The sequence below is a fragment of the Mus caroli genome, unplaced genomic scaffold (assembly GCF_978045245.1).
Source record: "Mus caroli unplaced genomic scaffold, Mus_caroli_1 scaffold_2, whole genome shotgun sequence".
NCBI classification, from domain to species: Eukaryota; Metazoa; Chordata; class Mammalia; order Rodentia; family Muridae; genus Mus; species Mus caroli.
Window position 1 is genome coordinate 171,786,041 of NW_028227257.1, and position 17,948 is coordinate 171,803,988.

Here is a 17,948-nt window from a genome sequence, read left to right on the forward strand (position 1 = left end):
CTTACTGGCATGAACTGGGAAGGTGGTTGTGCAGGTTTCTCCCCCTCCTTGCCCCCCGACATTTAACATATTTATGAAGACCTACATTAATTCAAAGATAGAGTTAAAACAGAGAGGCAGGACAATGTAATACCACAACTAGATCTCTGTGCCCCACCAAACTGGCATCTAAAATAACAAAATGTGGGTTTGGGGATAGAACTCAGTTGGTACAGAGGTTGATTGGAATGCACAACGCCCTGGTTTCAGTCACTAGCACCCCGTAAAAACCCTGTATCAAGCAACCAACCAATCAAATGGCTCCTTTTTTCTATGACATGACTGCAAAGGCAGAACAACGGCTTCAGCTAATCCAAGTTCTTGAACTCAGACACTTCAGCCCGAGGGGAGACCCTGTTTTTGTGCCCTCACATAATGTGGGTAAAAGCCCACATACTCTAAGCTGTCAATGTACGTTTGTTCTGTGACCACTCAGTGGGAAGCTGGAACGCCTTGGCTATCTAGATTGAGAAGGGTGAAAAGGGAACTAGCCTCTAATTGTTGATTAAGGGACAGTCTACCCAAGCAATTACAATCATGTTCCATCCTAAATTATATGATGAGAGAGTCTCCAGTGAGAAACTGTCTAGATCAGGATGGTCTGCAAACATGTCTTTGGTAAACTACCTTGATGTTATTTGAGGTAGGAAGACCAAACCATGAATGCAGGAGGCACCATTTCACTTGAAGAACCCAGGACTGGCTGGGAGCATGGAAAGCAAGCAAGGATGCACTAACCCTCACCGCCCTTGACTGAGATGGACCCTGGATTGTGTTGGAGAATCAGAAGCAGGCGAGGATGCATTACTTCTCTCGCTGCCCTTGACTGCAGATGTGATGTTTCAAGTTCCTACCTTGACTTCCCAATCATAAGGGACCCTTATGGCTGGGCACTGTGGGCCAAATAAACCCGTTCTTCTCTCAGTTGCTTTTGTTAGGGTATTTCATCATCACAGCAACAGAAATAGAACTAGAGTATAGGCCACTGTCCAATAGGGAGGGACACAAGCACTTTGTTCCTGTGTTTGTCATAGATTCCTAGGCTGACATGCGTGGACCCTAATTCTAAAATAAACTTCATAAAATAGAGAGATAAGCAGTCACGTGTTCCTACTGTTCTCCTTTAATTGGAATCACAGACACTGGAAGGTTGGGGCACTTAACTCCCTGAGATTACATCATAGAAGCCCTCATTTCAATGATGGAACTGCTGGGGAAGGGCTGAGGGGACTGACCTAGAGAAGTAAATTAATGGTGGGTGCTCACAAGAACTCGGATCTCTACTCTGATGGCCGTGTCCCTCACTTTACTTTGATTCCTGGGATTTATAAGAAGCCTCAGTTGGGCTGGAGGGATAGCTTTGTCAGTAAAGTTCTTGCTTTGTAAGCTCAACAACATAAAGCAGATCTCCAGAAGCCAGGCTGACAGAATGAGTTTGTAATCCCAGTAATCCCAGTACAGGTAAGGCAGAGAGAGACAGATCCTCAGGGCTCCCTGGCCAGCCATTCTAGCCTAATAGGAGAGCTAAAGGCCCATTAGAGACCCTGTCTGATTAAAAACAACAACAACAAAATGGATAGACCTAAGGAAACAGAGACAAACTTGTCCTTTGGTCTACAAACTGCACACACACACACACACACACACACACACACACGTGTGCACGCCTCTGATCACCACAGAGCCTCTCAGGCAGAAACATTAGGGTCACAGGTTGCTATTTCATATTTTTCAATGCCTTTTAAATTCAACCACAACAAAGATAAAGATCATCCGGGCACAGTTGCAGTATTTATAGCATTAACTCACCAAGAAAACCATACAACAAAAATCCCCATTCAAAACACAGATACCCCTAGTCCCTGTAGAATAACCATTGCCTCTGGTTATGAAGCAATAATTATCCCTCCTCACAGAAATCAATAAAAGCTCTTGCCCCATGAACCTGCTATTTCCCGACTTTGTTCTCTGAACTAAAGATTCCCAAGTCATATTGATTACATAGTAAATTTTTTTAAGTTCTTTACAAGACAGCACTGAAGAAATCCTCAAGCTAACATCACCGCTGTTGTTTGAAAAGTCTTCTCATCTTTCCGTCACATTAATGGTCATCCTTTTTCTAGGGTTTTCTCATTTTTCATTTTCATCTTGTCATTTTAAGGGTGTCTTTGTCTTGCTTAATAGCACAGAGGCTTCAGGATACAAATTTGATGGTGTTTCTGAGACTTTGACAACTGCCATATTTTTCTTCCAAGTGCGGGGAGGAGCTGATGAACGGCCTGTGCCTTGTCTCTCCAGGGACAGCTGGAACCATCCCAAGTGCACCTAGGAGCTCTCAGAGCACTAACACCATCAGAACTCTGTGCAAAGAGTCACATAGCAGCTGTTTTAAAGGGCAACCAGTAGGCTGGGGAGTTGGGCAAAATGGCCCGGTGGGTAAAGATGCCTGCTGCCCAAACTGGAACATTCCCAGGGGAGAACTGATGTATACTGTCCTCTGACCTATACACACCCATGCATGTGTGCACTTGCACACACTCACACTCACATAAATACACACAAATAAAATTTTTAAATGTGAATTTTTAAAAGTAGATTGAGAGTTATAGAAGGTAAGAATAATGGGGAACAATTTAGGGGTGATTAAAAAAATAATAATAAAATTAAATTTAAAAAACAAAACAAAACTACCTAGACCTTGATTGTGACATTGTTTGCACAACCTTGTGAATGAGATTAAAGTCATCCAACTTACAGAGATGACTTTTATAATACATGAATTATGTTTAAAATTATACAGGGCTTCAGGCAGAACTCAGTAGTACAGCGTTTGCTTAGTATTCTCAAGGTCCTTGCAACATTAATTCATTAATAAATTATATTACATTAAACACACTGGCACTATCGATGTGAGCCCCACTAAGGTCCCAACGGCCTTGTTTGTGAGCACAGATCAGTTCTGACCTCAGAGACCAGTGGGAGAAGAGGAGGAGGATGAAGGAGGCAAGTTGATCCAGGCAGGACAGAAGAGACACAAAGATCTAAAAGGATGCCCTCACTCTCTTTCTTCTGAGACAATGAGGGGTCATGATGTCAGCTAAGGCCAAGGCAATGGGTTCAACCCTGACAAATGTCACACAAAGGCAACTCCTGAGCGTAGGCCAATTTTATGACCCCTTTTTAGCAAGTCATCAATTATGCATTACAAAGAGAGGAAATAAAAGCCACAGACCCTTCTCCACAACCAGAAATATTCTATCAGAGGCCTGTGGGAGGAGCAAAAGAAAGAGAAGAGGGGAGAAAAAGAGGGGAAGAGAGAGGGGAAGAAGGACAGGGAGAAGGAAAAGGGAAGAGTGAGAAAAGAGAAAGTGGGGGAGGGTGGTGAGAGGAAAAAGGAAATAGACTACTCCAAAGGAAGAGCGGACAGCTGGGTATGGAGACCACGGAATACCCTTGGGAGACTGTAGCAAAGCTGAAAGGTACCACTGATGCTGCAACCATGCAGTATGATCAGAGTCAGACACAGTTGAGCTCAGTTCTAACAGTCCCTAGGAGCTTTCTCGGTGCCTTCCTCCCCAGCAGGAGTCCTCCGTGACAGCACTTCAGGAAGGCTAAACCTGATAATACTTAATTGTGACGATGCCCTGTGCCTTGGAAGAAGTTTCAAACCTGTGCCTCAGGTTTGGTCTTGCTAAGTGCTGATAGCCTCTCTCTCCCATCAGGCACAAAAGTCCTCTCAGACATTGACACATGTCTAGAGGGGAGACCACCCGCAATAAGGAATTAAACTGATCTCATGTCTATATGAGTTTGGACCACTGCTGTAAGTGATGTCAGTTCTCATTGGTTTGTCTTTCTCCTTGTTTCATAACCCCAGTATGCCCACAACAAGCGAGAGCAAAAACTAAGTGCAGGGTTAGGGATGTGGCTCAGCGGGTAGAGTGTTTGTTCACTGGGGATGCCAGAAGCCTGTGCATATGGGGTGTGGTGGCAAATGTCTGGAATCCCAGCACCGAGAAAGTAGAGGCAGGAGGATGAGAACTTCAAAGACTTCAGTCTGCTCTACACAAGGGAGAGGAAGAGAAAAGAAAGCAAAGAAGCAAACTTAGAAAAGAAACCTGTGTCGGAGGGCTAGAGAAGAGGCTCTGCAGTTAGGGGCGAGGGCTGCTATAGTAAAGGACCTAAATTCTGTTCCCAGCACTCATGCCAGGTGGCTCAGGACCCAAGCACCTATAACTCCAGATCCAATGAGCTCTTCTGGGCTCCTGGGCTCACAAGCGCTCAGCTATACACAGCAGCACACACATAGACATAATTAATTAAAAACAAGTTAACCTCTAAAGAAAGACGTCTACTTAAAATGACAGAAAGGTAAAAGCAACCCATCTAATCCCAAAAGAGGAAACTCTCCTCTCCCCAATCTCTCTCTCCGTACCATTCAGCTTACACTCCTCCCCTACCATCCAAAGACAACCTTCAAATTGGCTTTGAACACTTTTTCCTCCTGTTTGACCAAACTGCCTGAAGATCAATAGCATGTTTGATAAACAAAACTCCACCCACCACCCACCCCACAGCATCCTCTAGATAATTAAGCCCCCAGCATTTTAAAGAGCTAAGAAACCTTTTCACAAAACCCACTTGGGGTTTTATAGAAGGGTCCTTCTGCCCCTGCAGCAAAGATCAGGCATCACGAAGAACAACCTCTTGGGTATCAAACCCTTTGACATGCAAGCTCACCATCCGGAGGCCTCAACACCTTGTTGTTCTGCGTGCACCACCCCACAGGGTGCAGATCCGCTATGATCACATCACACCAGAAGTCAGCCCTTCGGTCTTCCCCGTAACCACAGTAACGCAGGAGCAGCAGCTGTCCACAGGTGGTGATGATTGTGGCCACCCAGTAAGTGTCTGGATTGTTCTTGTTGGCCACCTCCAGCTTCATTCCTGGCTGGAAGTTACTCCGAATGCTGATCTCCACCTGAGACACCAGAAACACACACAGGAAAACCATGATCAGACTAGTCACGAGCCTCGAAAGATTTTAAAGAACTATTTAACCACAAGAACTTGCAAACATAATCCCTGCTGCCTTAAAAGAGGTGTATATTTAAGACAAATCCACCATGAGCCTCTAAGGAGAAGCTAAATAGTCAGGAAGCCACACTCAAAACATAAAATGAATTTGATAACAAGTTTTATTTCACCCATTAAATTCAATAGCTTGAAACTAATAATATAAAAATATGAGTAAGCAGGAATGGTACTGCACACCTGTAACCCCAGCACCCAGAGGCCAACACAGAAATCCTACAGTTTTACATCAACCTGGGAGACACAACTAGATCTTGTCTTAAAACACCAAAAAAGTCAATAAAGGCTGAACATGTCACTCAGTTGGCAGGGTGCTTGCTGAACATGCAGGGAGTCCTATGATGCTAAAACACGAGAGCTTCTTCCTCAGCACTGAATCATAAATAAATAAATAAATAAATAAATAAATAAATAAATAAATAAAAAGAGGCAGGTAGAGACAGAAGAATCAAGTCAAGCTCCTCCTTGGCTATCCAGTTTGAGACTAGTCTAGGCTACATTAAACCCTGTATTTAAATGATGGTGGTGGTGGTAATGATGATTTCTCAATTAGAGCTGCATACTCTTCTGTGTACACAGCTCAACTGCTCAGTGTGCCAGCAGCTACTGTCAAGACACAAGTTAAAAATAACAAAAGCAGCAGCCCCAACGGATGTGAGGTCTACTGTAAGGAGACCCTCCAAGAAAGCAAGGGGATCAATTAGTCATCTGTGAAATGGCTACTTTTTCTGGAAATCTTTTACACAGGCCAGGGGACAGTCTACATCTGGAAAGCTAGATGCCTGCATCCTCCTTCAGGAATACAGAGGCCCTGAAAGACAATCACCTGTTCACCATATGGTGACATCTACTTCAGCTGAAAAGGAGGTGTGAGAAGTGACCACCCAGACAATTCTGGAGGTGACCCCTTACCAAAGACATGACCTTACTATAGAAGAGAAGGGGAAGCTGTCCACCAGTCTTTCCTTCCCAGACTTCCCTAAGGAAATCACAGGTCATCCTAGCATCTTGTCACCATGGCTTCTGCAGGACCATGGTCCTCGATATATAAGCCTGTGTCACCTGTGTTGTGCTTTAAAATGTAAACTCTGGTTTCACTACGTGGCACAAACATGTTCAGAATAAAGTACAGCCTGAGAGGTACAGAGAAGGAAGAGGAGTGCACCCTTACAAATCCAAGAAGGTCTTAAATGCCCTTTGAAAAGACATGTCACTTCCAAGTAGGAACTAACGTGACTGACTGTCTTATTTCAGCTGAAGACTGAAAACGAACCATAAGGAGGCTGAGTTGCTGCTGGGACTGCCCAGTGGAAAAACAGATCTCCCAGAAATAAATGTTTATTTACTAAAACAATAGTCACGCATATGAGCTTGGGTTTGGGGAACACCATCTTTCCCAACCAAGAGCTCACGACTAAGAAACGCCTGCCTTTCTTTCTCCTAAGATTTGCCCCCAGGCACACATGCTAGCTGAATAATACAAGCAAATATTATGAAGGAGAATGAATTTTGTGAGACCTACATTTCCAGGCTCGCTATCATGATTCCTCTAACTTGGTTTATCTCTCCCCTAAAACCTACAAAACTCTAATGTGGCTCTTCAAAGTTACAGTAACTCGGGCTAGTCTTAAGATCTCTACAAAGCCTGAGATTAAACTGCTGATCCCCCAGCCTCTACCTTCCCCGTGCTGGAATTATACAGATGCACCACAGCACCCAATTTTAGCCAATGCTGCAGATCAAACCCAGGGCTTCATGCATGCTAGGAAAGCATTCTATCAACTGAGCAGAGTCCCCAGCCCCCAAATCACTATTCTCTCTCTCTCTCTCTCTCTCTCTCTCTCTCTCTCTCTCTCTCTCTCTCTCTCTCTCGTCATTACACCTACTAAGAATTAATGTAACATCTTGCCTAACTCACTGGCTTTTTATTAGAATCAAACTGTGTCCTGTTTCACGAGCAGCTATCTCCCCCGCCCCCCCCCCCCCCCGACCCTGCCTCATCTAGCTTTCTTCCTACAAAATCTTAGCTGAGCTTCCGGTTCTCTTTCACTCTTCTCTTTTGACTGGTTCTGGAGTTTCACCCAGCAGATCCCTTTCCCTCCCTCCCACAGACCAGAAGGGAAAAACTGCTCAACCTACATGTCTGAAGGACACGTGTGGCACCGCTCTGGTACCTGTCTCTTCCAAATAGTCTCCCCAGCTGAAGTCATTTTCCTCCAGGTTGGAATCTTCCTCTGTGGAAACAAAACAAAGCAAGAAGATCAAAACTAGGAGACCACAGGAGACCAAGGAGACCCAACTCAGTGGCTTCAGAGGACATGGATGACCTCTCGCAAGAACTTAAGCTCACTGTGGAAGAAACATTGAGTTTTTTAAAAGGGAAGGGAGCTGGAGAGATAGCTCCTTTGGTAAACTGCTCGCTGTTCAAGGACCAGGATCTGAGTTCAGAGATCCAGAAAGCACGTACAAAGTCTTGATGGGTAGTGTGTGTGTGTGTGTGTGTGTGTGTGTGTGTGTGCAGGTGCTTGTGCATAAGAATTCAATGAAAGAGTCTGAAAAAAACAGGGGTGGGGAGACAGATTGGTTACCATTGATATCAGGTGTACAGAAAGAAAGAGACATAGAAAAAAAAAAAGAAAAGAAACAGGGAGACAAGAAGAAACAATGCTTTGATGCCTTGTCAAAATTAAAAGCAGTATTTATGCTTTGAATCAAATGAGTAGAGCTGTCTTAAGGCTAACTATCTGATATTTGTGGATTAGCCTAACATTAGCCATGGTAGACATCACAGTGTGGGAAGGCTGGAAGAAATGCAAAGAGACATTTTCAGCCTAAAGTGTGGGCCAAGATATATACAGGCACCAAAATCCCTATGCACTGAGGCTGGAGACTGGAAACTAACAGACTTTGATAAAACAGTGACTTCAGTAACATTTTAAGAAAAATACATTGGGTTGGAAAGAGGACTCAGTAATTAAGATAGTTTGCTGCTCTCGCAGACACGAAGTTCACTTCCCAGCAACCATCTGTAATTCCAGGTCCAAAGGATCCACCACCCTCTTCTGGCTGCACGCTCACATGCACACAATAACAGGCAGATACATGCACACACACACACACACACATACACACACACATGCATGCACACACAGTGTAAGGAGAATTTAATAAACTGAGGTCTCCCTGCAAGTTACTGACAGACATAGCAGCTGCCTGACACCCCTAATGTGATCCCTGGCGACATGTCTACCCCATGCAGAGCCCTGTCTCCTGCCATAAAAGAGTTCTCAGAGCCTCGCACACCGACAGAAGCTGATTATGTGCTTCTCAAATCTCAAGGGAAAGGACACAAACAACCAAATGTATATAAAGTCCCTCAAGATAGCTAACTCTTCTTTGAGGCAGACAAGACGGCTTAGCATTCAAAGAGGCTTGCTGCCAAAGATGGAGGCCAAAGTTCAACCCCTGGAATCCCAAGATGAAAGAACAGAATCCCGCAAGCTGTTTTCTGACTTCTTAAAGTACATTCAAGAAAGAACGAAAGAAAGAAAGAAAGAAAGAAAGAAAGAAAGAAAGAAAGAAAGAAAGAAGAAAGAAAGAGGGAAAGAGAGAAAAGAGGGAGAGAAAGAAAGAAAGAGAAAAAGGGAGAGAGAGAGAAAGAAAGAAAGAGAGAGAGAAAATAAGAAAGAAAGAAAGAAAGAAAGAAAGAAAGAAAGAAAGAAAGAAAGAAAGAAAGAAAGAAAGAAAGAAAGAAAGAAGAAAGAAAGGACCTGGGATTTGAAAGGTCATTGCCAAAACATTATATAATGAGAAGCATCAAATAGCGCACTTTAAGATGAAGACCACGTAGACTTGGTGTTGTAACTTCAATGATTAGAGGGAAGCAGCCTGTGACAGTTACTATTAGTGTTGACTTTTGCTGTAGCTGTCATCACTCAGGAGGCAAACGCCTGGGGGGCTGTGAAAGACTTTCTAAATTGGCTTTACTTAAGAGGGACACCTCACTCTAAATGTGGATGGCACCATTCATAAACGGGGGTCTCAGCCTAAGTAAAAAGGAGAAGGGGACATGGAGGACCAGCATCCCCATCCCCCTGCGTCCTGACTGAGGGTACAATGTGACCAGACACCTCAAACGCAAGTCACCATGACTGATCAGACAGACTGTGAGCCAGAAGTAAACCTTCCCTCCCTTACGTCATCTCTGTCTAGCAACAAATGTACTAATGTGTGTTTGTGCATGTGATTTTAAGCCATCCTCAGGGCTAGCAAGAAGACACAGCAGAAAGCACTGCACACACAATTAAAAGGAATGCCTCGACATTTCACTTGTCTTACAAAAATGTTCAAATGATGTCAACCTTCAAGTCATGCATCTTTCACAAGCAAGCGCTGACTCCACTGGCCAAGAGGAAATTCCATCTCGGGGCATGGCATGCTATATGCTCTCAGGTGGGCCAGAGGGATTAAGAACGGGAGGCTTCCAGAATAAAAGGCTACCCTTTCTTCTCCTGGTGATTTTTCAACTAAGGGAAAGATAAGTAACTGTCTTGTTATCTTCTACACAGTCTAAGAGGTGAATAGAAAATAGTATTTTATCTTATAATCAGAAAATGCTAATATTACCTTTTAAGACAAGTTCTCACTAACTGACCATTTAGCCCAAACAGGCCTCAAATGTGTGATCCTCCTGCCTCAACATCCCAAGGAGTTGTGGTGGCATATTGTTGTACCACTAGGCCCAGCTAAAAGAAGCTCGTGGAAGGTGAGGACTTACATGTTGCCTTCTACGTGGAGGTTTGCTACAGCTGCTTCTTGAGCTTTATTGACTTTATGCCAATAAAGATGCTTAAAAGCAAAACCCCAAGAGAACACAGCCATGCTTGCAAAAGAGTGTCTAGGTCCTGAGCTCCAAGCCTGGCTAGGAAGATACGAGACTTGGAGCATCTAAGACACCGAAACAAACAAGTCATTCTGGCCTACTACAGAAACACTTCATAAAAATAAGCCACATGCCAGACCCAGAATGAGATTAAATAACACAAAAATTGTATGTCCAACACTGGTAACTCTAGCCATGCTGTTAGAAAAATAAAGCTGTATACAAAACTTAGGCTTACTCATAACAAAGTCTGTTAAAATCTGCCGCATATAACCCCTCCTTGGGCCTGTGTGCCCAAACAGTTGATTCTCTAAAGGCATGTTCAATGAGCAATCGGTAAACACACGCCATGTTTATGAGGAGAGATCTCATAAAGCCAGAGAAAATATTTACAGCTGATCCATAAACCTCTTAAACCCACAAACATTTTATCACGGAAACTCTGACAACTCCCGCGTCATAAATGGTCACGTGGGAAGCATTTCCCATGATGTCATGAAAACCCACCATGAAAAGCTACTATGAACACTTCACACCTTACAAAGAAAGCAGGCGTGCTCATTAAAACAGCGGTTCAATTTGGTTTGGTTTTAACAGAAAGCTATCTGTGGGACCAGAATATTCCAGAATAAACATCAATAGAATGTCTTATGAAAAGCCGGAGCACAAGTGACTTCAAATAAAAATAATAAACAAGTGTCCCATACATCTTTTTTCTTAATAAAAGCTGAGGTCAGCTCACTTTACAATCTGAAGGGAGCCTGGCTTTGCACGGATGGATATTAAAGCCTGCCTGTAACTGTTACCATGCAGGGCTCTGGAAACTGGCAGATTCCCCATGAACAAAATCTTGCAGAAGACACTCTCTCACATGCTTTGTAATTTTTTTTAATGTGAAAAGAGATAGGAAGAAGGCTTTACATCATCTTTAGATACCAACAGCTCCTCCCATCACCAGGAAAGGGAAATGGGGCAGTGGTGAGCCGCTCTCTAAATAACCCAGAAAAGGAACTACAGCTGCCTGTCTACCCTGGATCTGAGCACACGACTGCAGCCTGAAGTTCAAAGCGCAGGGAGGGGGTGAGGGTGTGTATGTGGGCGTGTAAATATTGACCCACAAGAACTAGTTCTCACAATGAGGAGTAAGCCCTGAACTTTTCTAAGTATGCTGACCCACGTTCTCACAAATAAAAGCGGCTTGGTTGTCTGAATGATATAGTCTCGGGGAGTGACAGGCACAGCACTAGGGTCACTACGACAGGAAAATGAGTACATTCAAGTCTAGCCTGGGCAAGCCATAATCACATAAAGAACCCTGTGTCTCTTAACCCACTGACGGACAGATCCACAATATATACAAAGAGAAACATGTTTAATACACACAGCATTCTTTGTGTGTGCACATGTATGAGCGTGTTCATGTGTGTGAGTATGTCTGTGACTGTGTGCATGCAGGTCGGTGCCAATGGCCACTCATCAGGAGCCGTCCACCTTGTTTTTAAGACAAGATCTCTCACTAGCTCACCAATTAGGACAGTCTGGCCGGTCAGCAAGCCTGAGCATCTCCGCATCTCTGCCTCCCTAGCACTGGGGCAATAAGTGTACTTTTCTCACAAGGGTTCTGGGGATCAAACTTAGGTCCTCATGCATTAAACTCAAGGGCTTTATTGACTGAGCTACCTCACTAGTCCCATTTATTATTATTATTATTATTATTATTATTATTATTATTATTATTATCATTTGTAAGGCTCAAGTTTACATGTTCAGCTTTCTTCGTTGTCCTCAGAGGCTGGCCTTGGCTGAACATACAGGACCACAGGCTCCAGTGTGAAATGACGTTGCTCAGGTCTGCACAAACCGTGTCTCAGAAGCCATTTTATTACGGTAACCCCATATTCTGCCACCTTTCACTCTGATGCAAGACCCAGAAGCCCAGCCATCCAATTTCAGTGGGCTTCATTCCTGCATGCCTCGGGGTACTGCGGGGTACTCTGCCCACTGGGGAGACCTCTTTGTTTAGCTGTACTCAGTTCAGGTGCACACACTCTTTGTTTCTAGGGAGGAAGTACCCTTTTCGTCCGATTTCAAGAACAGGACTCACATTTGAGTTGCCAATCCCAGCTAAAATCTGAGCTCTCCTGAGGAAAAGCCAAAAGAAGGAAAGAGGAAAAAAAAAAAAACTACCAGTGAGACTCAGTTTAGTCTCAGACGGGATACAGCCCATGAGAGAATCATCCTTGCAAAGCACTAAATCAGCCACAGGCAGAGTGGGCAGAAAGAAGAAGCAAAGGGGAACACACTGAAGCCACCAGACTAGTTTTCTGTCTCTTGATCATCAGGCAAAATCGTTTTCTCTGCTGCATAGACTCACTTGTGTTCTCTCCTCTCTCCCTCTCCGCCTCCACAGTCCTCTCTCCCTCTGAACCTGGGGCCTCACATATCTCACACAAGCTAAACAACTGCTCTACAAGTGAGCTATATATTCCAGCCCTGTTTATACATCTTTGGAGACAAAGTGTCAGCTGGCTCACTCTCAGCATAATCTTGTCCCTGTAACCCAGGCTGGCTTCAAGCTCACAATCTCCTTGTCTCAACCCCTTAGGCAGTTAGCGTCATGGCTAAGGAGATGCCATCATGTCACATAACAGAGGGAATAGGGACAGGAGAAAGAAGAAAAGGGAATCTGAGTTGTAGGGCGGTGGGGTTGGGATTAATGACATCAGTGTCCCAACCTCAGTATGGGTGCTCCCAACACACCACACCCAAGTCAATTGACCTTGGCATCCAGTGTCCTCATCTTCAAGATATGTTATGTGTTGTAATGTTCAAATCTAGATGTGATTTTGAGAATAAATTGCTCACTTTAGTCTATAAAGTTTTAGACTCACTTTTAAAACCTGTGACACTATATTGCATACATGAACTCCTGATATCTGCTCACCCACACAAGACCACACCATCCACATACCACACTGGGGGAGGTAGGGTACGACCCCACCCCTAGTTGAAGAGCTACAGACAGTGGATGGCTATTTTGTTTGTTTGTTTGTTTCCAGGACAAGACCTCTGATAGCTCTCCCATGCCCAAGTGGTCAAGTCGACACTCAAGTATATATAAGCAACACTAATTGGCCTCAATAGAGTATATAGGTACGTCAACAATAATTGTGGAGAAAGAAGACATAAATTTGAGAGGGACAATGGGAGAACATAGAATGAACTGGAAATGGAGGTATAATGAAAATACATTCTACTCATGTTTGAAATTCACACACAAAAATTTTAATTCAATCTATAGAAATGGTAGCACTATCAAAGCCTCCTTGTCTAAAGGACATAATGAAGTACTAAAAAAAAAAACAGGGACACATAAACTCATAGCACAGTGAGAAAGAATGGGTCAGAAGCTGCAAAATCCACACATAACTTAGAATTATTTAGAAATCTTCGTGTTAAAGAGCAGAGCATCACACGTGATTTAAATCATCCACTACTCGAAAGTACAGTACAAATCATGAATGAGCGCCTACGATGCGCTCTCAGCCAGGAATCCCCCAGACTCTGGTATCGTCCTGAAGAACTTGTCAGGAAGAATAATTTCCTGACAGTAGATTATCCGTAATGAGCTTCAGCATCTACTTACGCTAGGGAGAAACATGGCAGCTGCATGAGAAGGAAAACTCATCACTAAAAATGACACCGCCCCCAGAACAGCGCTGTGTGCAGAGGATGCGCTGTAAAAACCCAGGCAATGCCCAGGAACTTCCAAAGTGTGAGACTGGAAGATTACTTCATTCAGCAAACAGAAAAAAAAGATGGCGGGTGGGGAAAACTAGAGCAGTGCCGGTCTAGCAGCACTCAAAGCCACGGGTCAGTGAAGTGCTTTGCTATACAACCGTGAGGACCTGGGTTTGGATCTCCGGCATCCACACGAGAGCCAAGCATAGCGGTGCATGCATGGCTGGAATCCTTGACACTTACAGGTTAACCAACCCAGCAAAACCAGCAGATGCCCTGGGTCAACAAGGGCTTGCCTCAGAGCATAGGTGAAAGGCTGGTGGAAGAGGTCAGGGGGCCTGATGACCTAAGAGGACGAAAGTTGTCCTCTGACACACCCCCCCACATGTGACCCACAAATTTCTGCCTCAACTGTTACTAATGATCAATAAAAATCAATAATGAACAACTGAAAAGGATACTGGAGGTGAACAGCATATGCCTGCTTACACTGGAGTGCAAGTGCAAGTGCGCGTTACACACACATACACACACACACACACACACACACACACACACACACACACACACGAGCCTTCAGCCTGCGGGGGGGGGGGGGGCGGGGTATAAGGATCTCTCGGAAAAGTATTTCTATTTCTCTGAAGAGGACCAAGGTGCCAGCTGTACTTAGAGAGAATCCTCGCTCATCCTTTGTGTGTAGAAAATCCAGGAGGACTGGCCTGACTCTGCAGCAGATACTATGAGCCTTTATCCCACTAAGATAGTCACATTTTACAGGTTTGCAGACCTTTACAGAACTGAGAGAACTAATCTAATAAGGTCGATGGTATCAAGCAGTTTTTTTACTCCATCATTGACTAGTTTGTTCAAAACACAAAGATGGGACCAGCAAGATGGCTCAGCAGGTAAAGGTGCCCACTCCCAAGTCTGAAGACAGAGTTCAACTCTCCTCCAACTTGTTCTGTGACTCTCACCTCCACGTACAGCCACGGCCTACCGCATATAAGTGAACACACACACACATACACACACTTCATTACTTCAAAGTGAAGACAAACTTGATAATTTCATTAGACAATGGTCAACTCTCCCCCTAAATTAATGGGCAACGTTTTGTATGAATTCACTGCAGCAAATATTAATGATTCATGGGGCTCTCTTGCCCTTATTTAATTTGCTGATATATAAATCATGCAATTCTATTTTCAGAAAAAAAGTATCCTTTTAAAATAAACCAGTGCATAAATATTTTTAGAGGTGCATTTATAAATCATTAAATATTAAAATCCAATTAAAAACAATCTGGGGTTTTTTGTTTATTATTTTTTTGCTTTGTTTTATCCAATTATATCACACAAAGTCACACGACCTAAATTTCTTTCACACTACATACTTTCCAAAGGCATGCTCACTGTTTTGGAGAGTCTGCCAGTAACGTCTTCTCTCACAGTTCTTCATTTCTCATTGGAACTAACCTGGGACAGTGCTGATGGGTAGCTCTGTGGAATGGTGGGACAGTGCTGATGGGTAGCTCTAAGGAATGGTATAGTCACTAAGCATGAGAGCCCCCTGACGTCTGTAGTGACAGCACAGATAGCTACAGACAGTTACCAGCAGAAGGCACCGAGATTCAGACATGCTGGGTCACCCACTGTAACCTGGGCCACTCTGTCCTGTATGATCAATATGAGTACTGACCCAAATCCTTTGTAACTTGAAAGCTGCTGTATCTGTGCTGTGTCGTGGGGCTTGGGTGGGACAGCAAATGCCATGAGACCTAGAAACATGTCCCCAGTGTTTCCTGAACATCTCAAGAAAATACTGGCCAGTAAGCAAAGTTCCAGAGAAACCCAACCCACAGAATCCTACCTGAGCAAAGAGTCCCATTCCCATTTGCTGAGCCGGTTATCTTTTCCAAAGAGGAGGATGAGTTGCGCTTCTTCGAAACTGGCAAATATCTCTCCATGCTGATGACTAGGCCTCCTAGTCCCTTAATTCATCCTCCAGGGAGCTATATAAGGACAAGCAAAAACAGAAGATTAGAGCCCTCCAATCAGACTCATCATGTCAACTCTTGTAGCTCTCTAAGGTTACAGAACCCTCGCACCAACTCATAACACTTCAGAAGCGGGGAATGCAGTTGCCAACTAAAAATACCAAGAATCAGAAAGAAAGGCACATTGCATCTCTATACAGCGTCAACAACAAAGGTCACAGCACAGCAAAGCTAATTATTTTCTAGCGATAATTACTAGCACTAACATGAACACATTCTTTTCACCCACAAATAGAGTCCACAATGGTAGTCCATCAGCCTGGGGCACATGTGTCCTCTCTAAAAAAAACTTTTTAATCTATACGTAATTACACATTGTATCACATATAAATTGTTAAGATACACAGAATTTTTATTTCTATGCACATATATATTTCAATGTGTTCTTTATTTCACATGTAGATAAAAAACAAAGTCAGCAAAACAGCAAAGCTAGACAAGAAAAAGAATTAATATGGTATGTATATGTCTAGCAGTGGGATAGTGTGTGGCTCACATATTGGTGAGTGTCCAAGAATATCACCTCCTCAACACACATGTGTGCACATGCTCGCACATACATACACACACAGAGAGGAAGAGAGAAAGAGAGAGAGAGAAGCACAGAGTCACACACAGCACAGACACGCATAGCACATACAGACACACAAGCACTTACATATCATACACAGCACAGACACACACATCACACACACAAGCACATACATATCACACACATACATGTCACACACACAGCACAGATTCACATATAGCACAGATATAGATACAAACACATATGTATACATCAGAGAGAGAGAGAGAGAGAGAGAGAGAGAGAGAGAGAGAGAGAGAGAGAGAGAGAGCAAGCTCACAGAAAGTATGAAAACAGCTCCAATCACCAGAAAGAGGCTGCAAAAAAAGCCAGGCATCCAGCACTGAGATTTAATCCCTGGACATTTATTTATCTACCTGTTGCATCAAAACACACTGTTGGGGGGAGCCCAGGCTATTTCTCAATCAAAATACAAAGGAAGAAAAGGCCTGCTTTAGACTAGAAAGTATAAAACCACCTGACATGGTTCATTAAGCAGTAATCTAGGCATCTTACTCACTAATCAAAGCAAACAGAACAACAATCAGAAATTCAAGGCCCCTCCAAACAACTGGTTTATCTCTTTTCCACTCAATATTCTCTGAGCACAGAGGCTTACGTTTTATAAAGCAAACATCAGTGATGATACAACAGACAGACACACACAGAGACGATAGATAGACAGAGAGACAGATGACAGATCCATCAATCCATCAATCAATCAAAGGCTGTGAAGATGGCTCAGTTGCTAAAGCACTTGCCAGGTAGTCATGAGGATGGAGTTCACATACCCAGAGTGAGCACGAGCGCTGGGTGGGATGGCAATGCTCAGAATTGTAGCCTTGTAAGGTGGAGAAAGGAAAGTCAGATCAAGCGGGAAGACACCATGTTGGAAAGTTCCAGTGAGACCCTGACTCACTGAATAAGGTGGAGAATGGCTGAGTGTGCACATGGACAAGCTTGAGCCCTCGCCTTCTTACCACAAGCCATGAAACTATGAGCCAGAATGAAACTCCCTTCCTGTGATGGTTTATATATGCTCAGCCCAGGGAGTGGCACCATTAGGAGTTGTGGCCTTATTTGCAGTAGGTGTGTCACTGTGGGGGTGAGCTTAAGACTCTCAGACTAGCTGCCTGGAAGTCAGTATTCTCCTAGCAGCCTTCAGATGAAGATGTAGAACTCTCAGCTCCTCCTGCACCATGCCTGCCTGGATACTGCCATGCTCCCACCTTGATGATAATGGACTGAACCTCTGAACCTGTAAGCCAGCCTCAATTAACTGTTGTCCTACTAAGATTTGCCTTGGTCATGGTGTCTGTTCACGGCAGTAGAGCCCTAACAAAGACAGTTCCCTTCCCCTTATTTTGTTTGTTTATTTGTTGTGTGTTTTCCTCAAGGACTGTGTTGTAGCGAAAAGCTGACAGACAGAGGAGCAGACTCAAAACAAGAAAGTGCAGGCAATGAGTAGATGGTAAAGCTGAAATAGAGAAGTAAAGAAAACAAGCTTAGGACATATTTGAAAAGCATAATCAGACAGAACTTGGTAAAAATAATCCTAACCAAAC

General features: G+C 43.8%; 1 protein-coding gene across 5 annotated transcripts in view; it reads right to left on the minus strand.

Moving 5' to 3' along the window:
* Window positions 1-17,948, minus strand: part of Sfmbt2 (Scm like with four mbt domains 2) — a 189,329-nt gene that overhangs the window by 151,050 nt on the left and 20,331 nt on the right. For all 5 annotated transcript variants that reach the window (XM_029469511.2, XM_029469516.2, XM_029469524.2 and 2 more), the window contains 3 exons: window positions 15,626-15,767; window positions 7,273-7,367; window positions 4,780-5,020 (listed from right to left, as the gene is read on the minus strand). In XM_029469511.2, coding sequence (XP_029325371.1) covers window positions 4,780-5,020; window positions 7,273-7,367; window positions 15,626-15,722 — 433 coding nt within the window. In that variant the 5' untranslated portion in view covers window positions 15,723-15,767. The remainder of the gene's footprint in view (window positions 1-4,779; window positions 5,021-7,272; window positions 7,368-15,625; window positions 15,768-17,948) is intronic.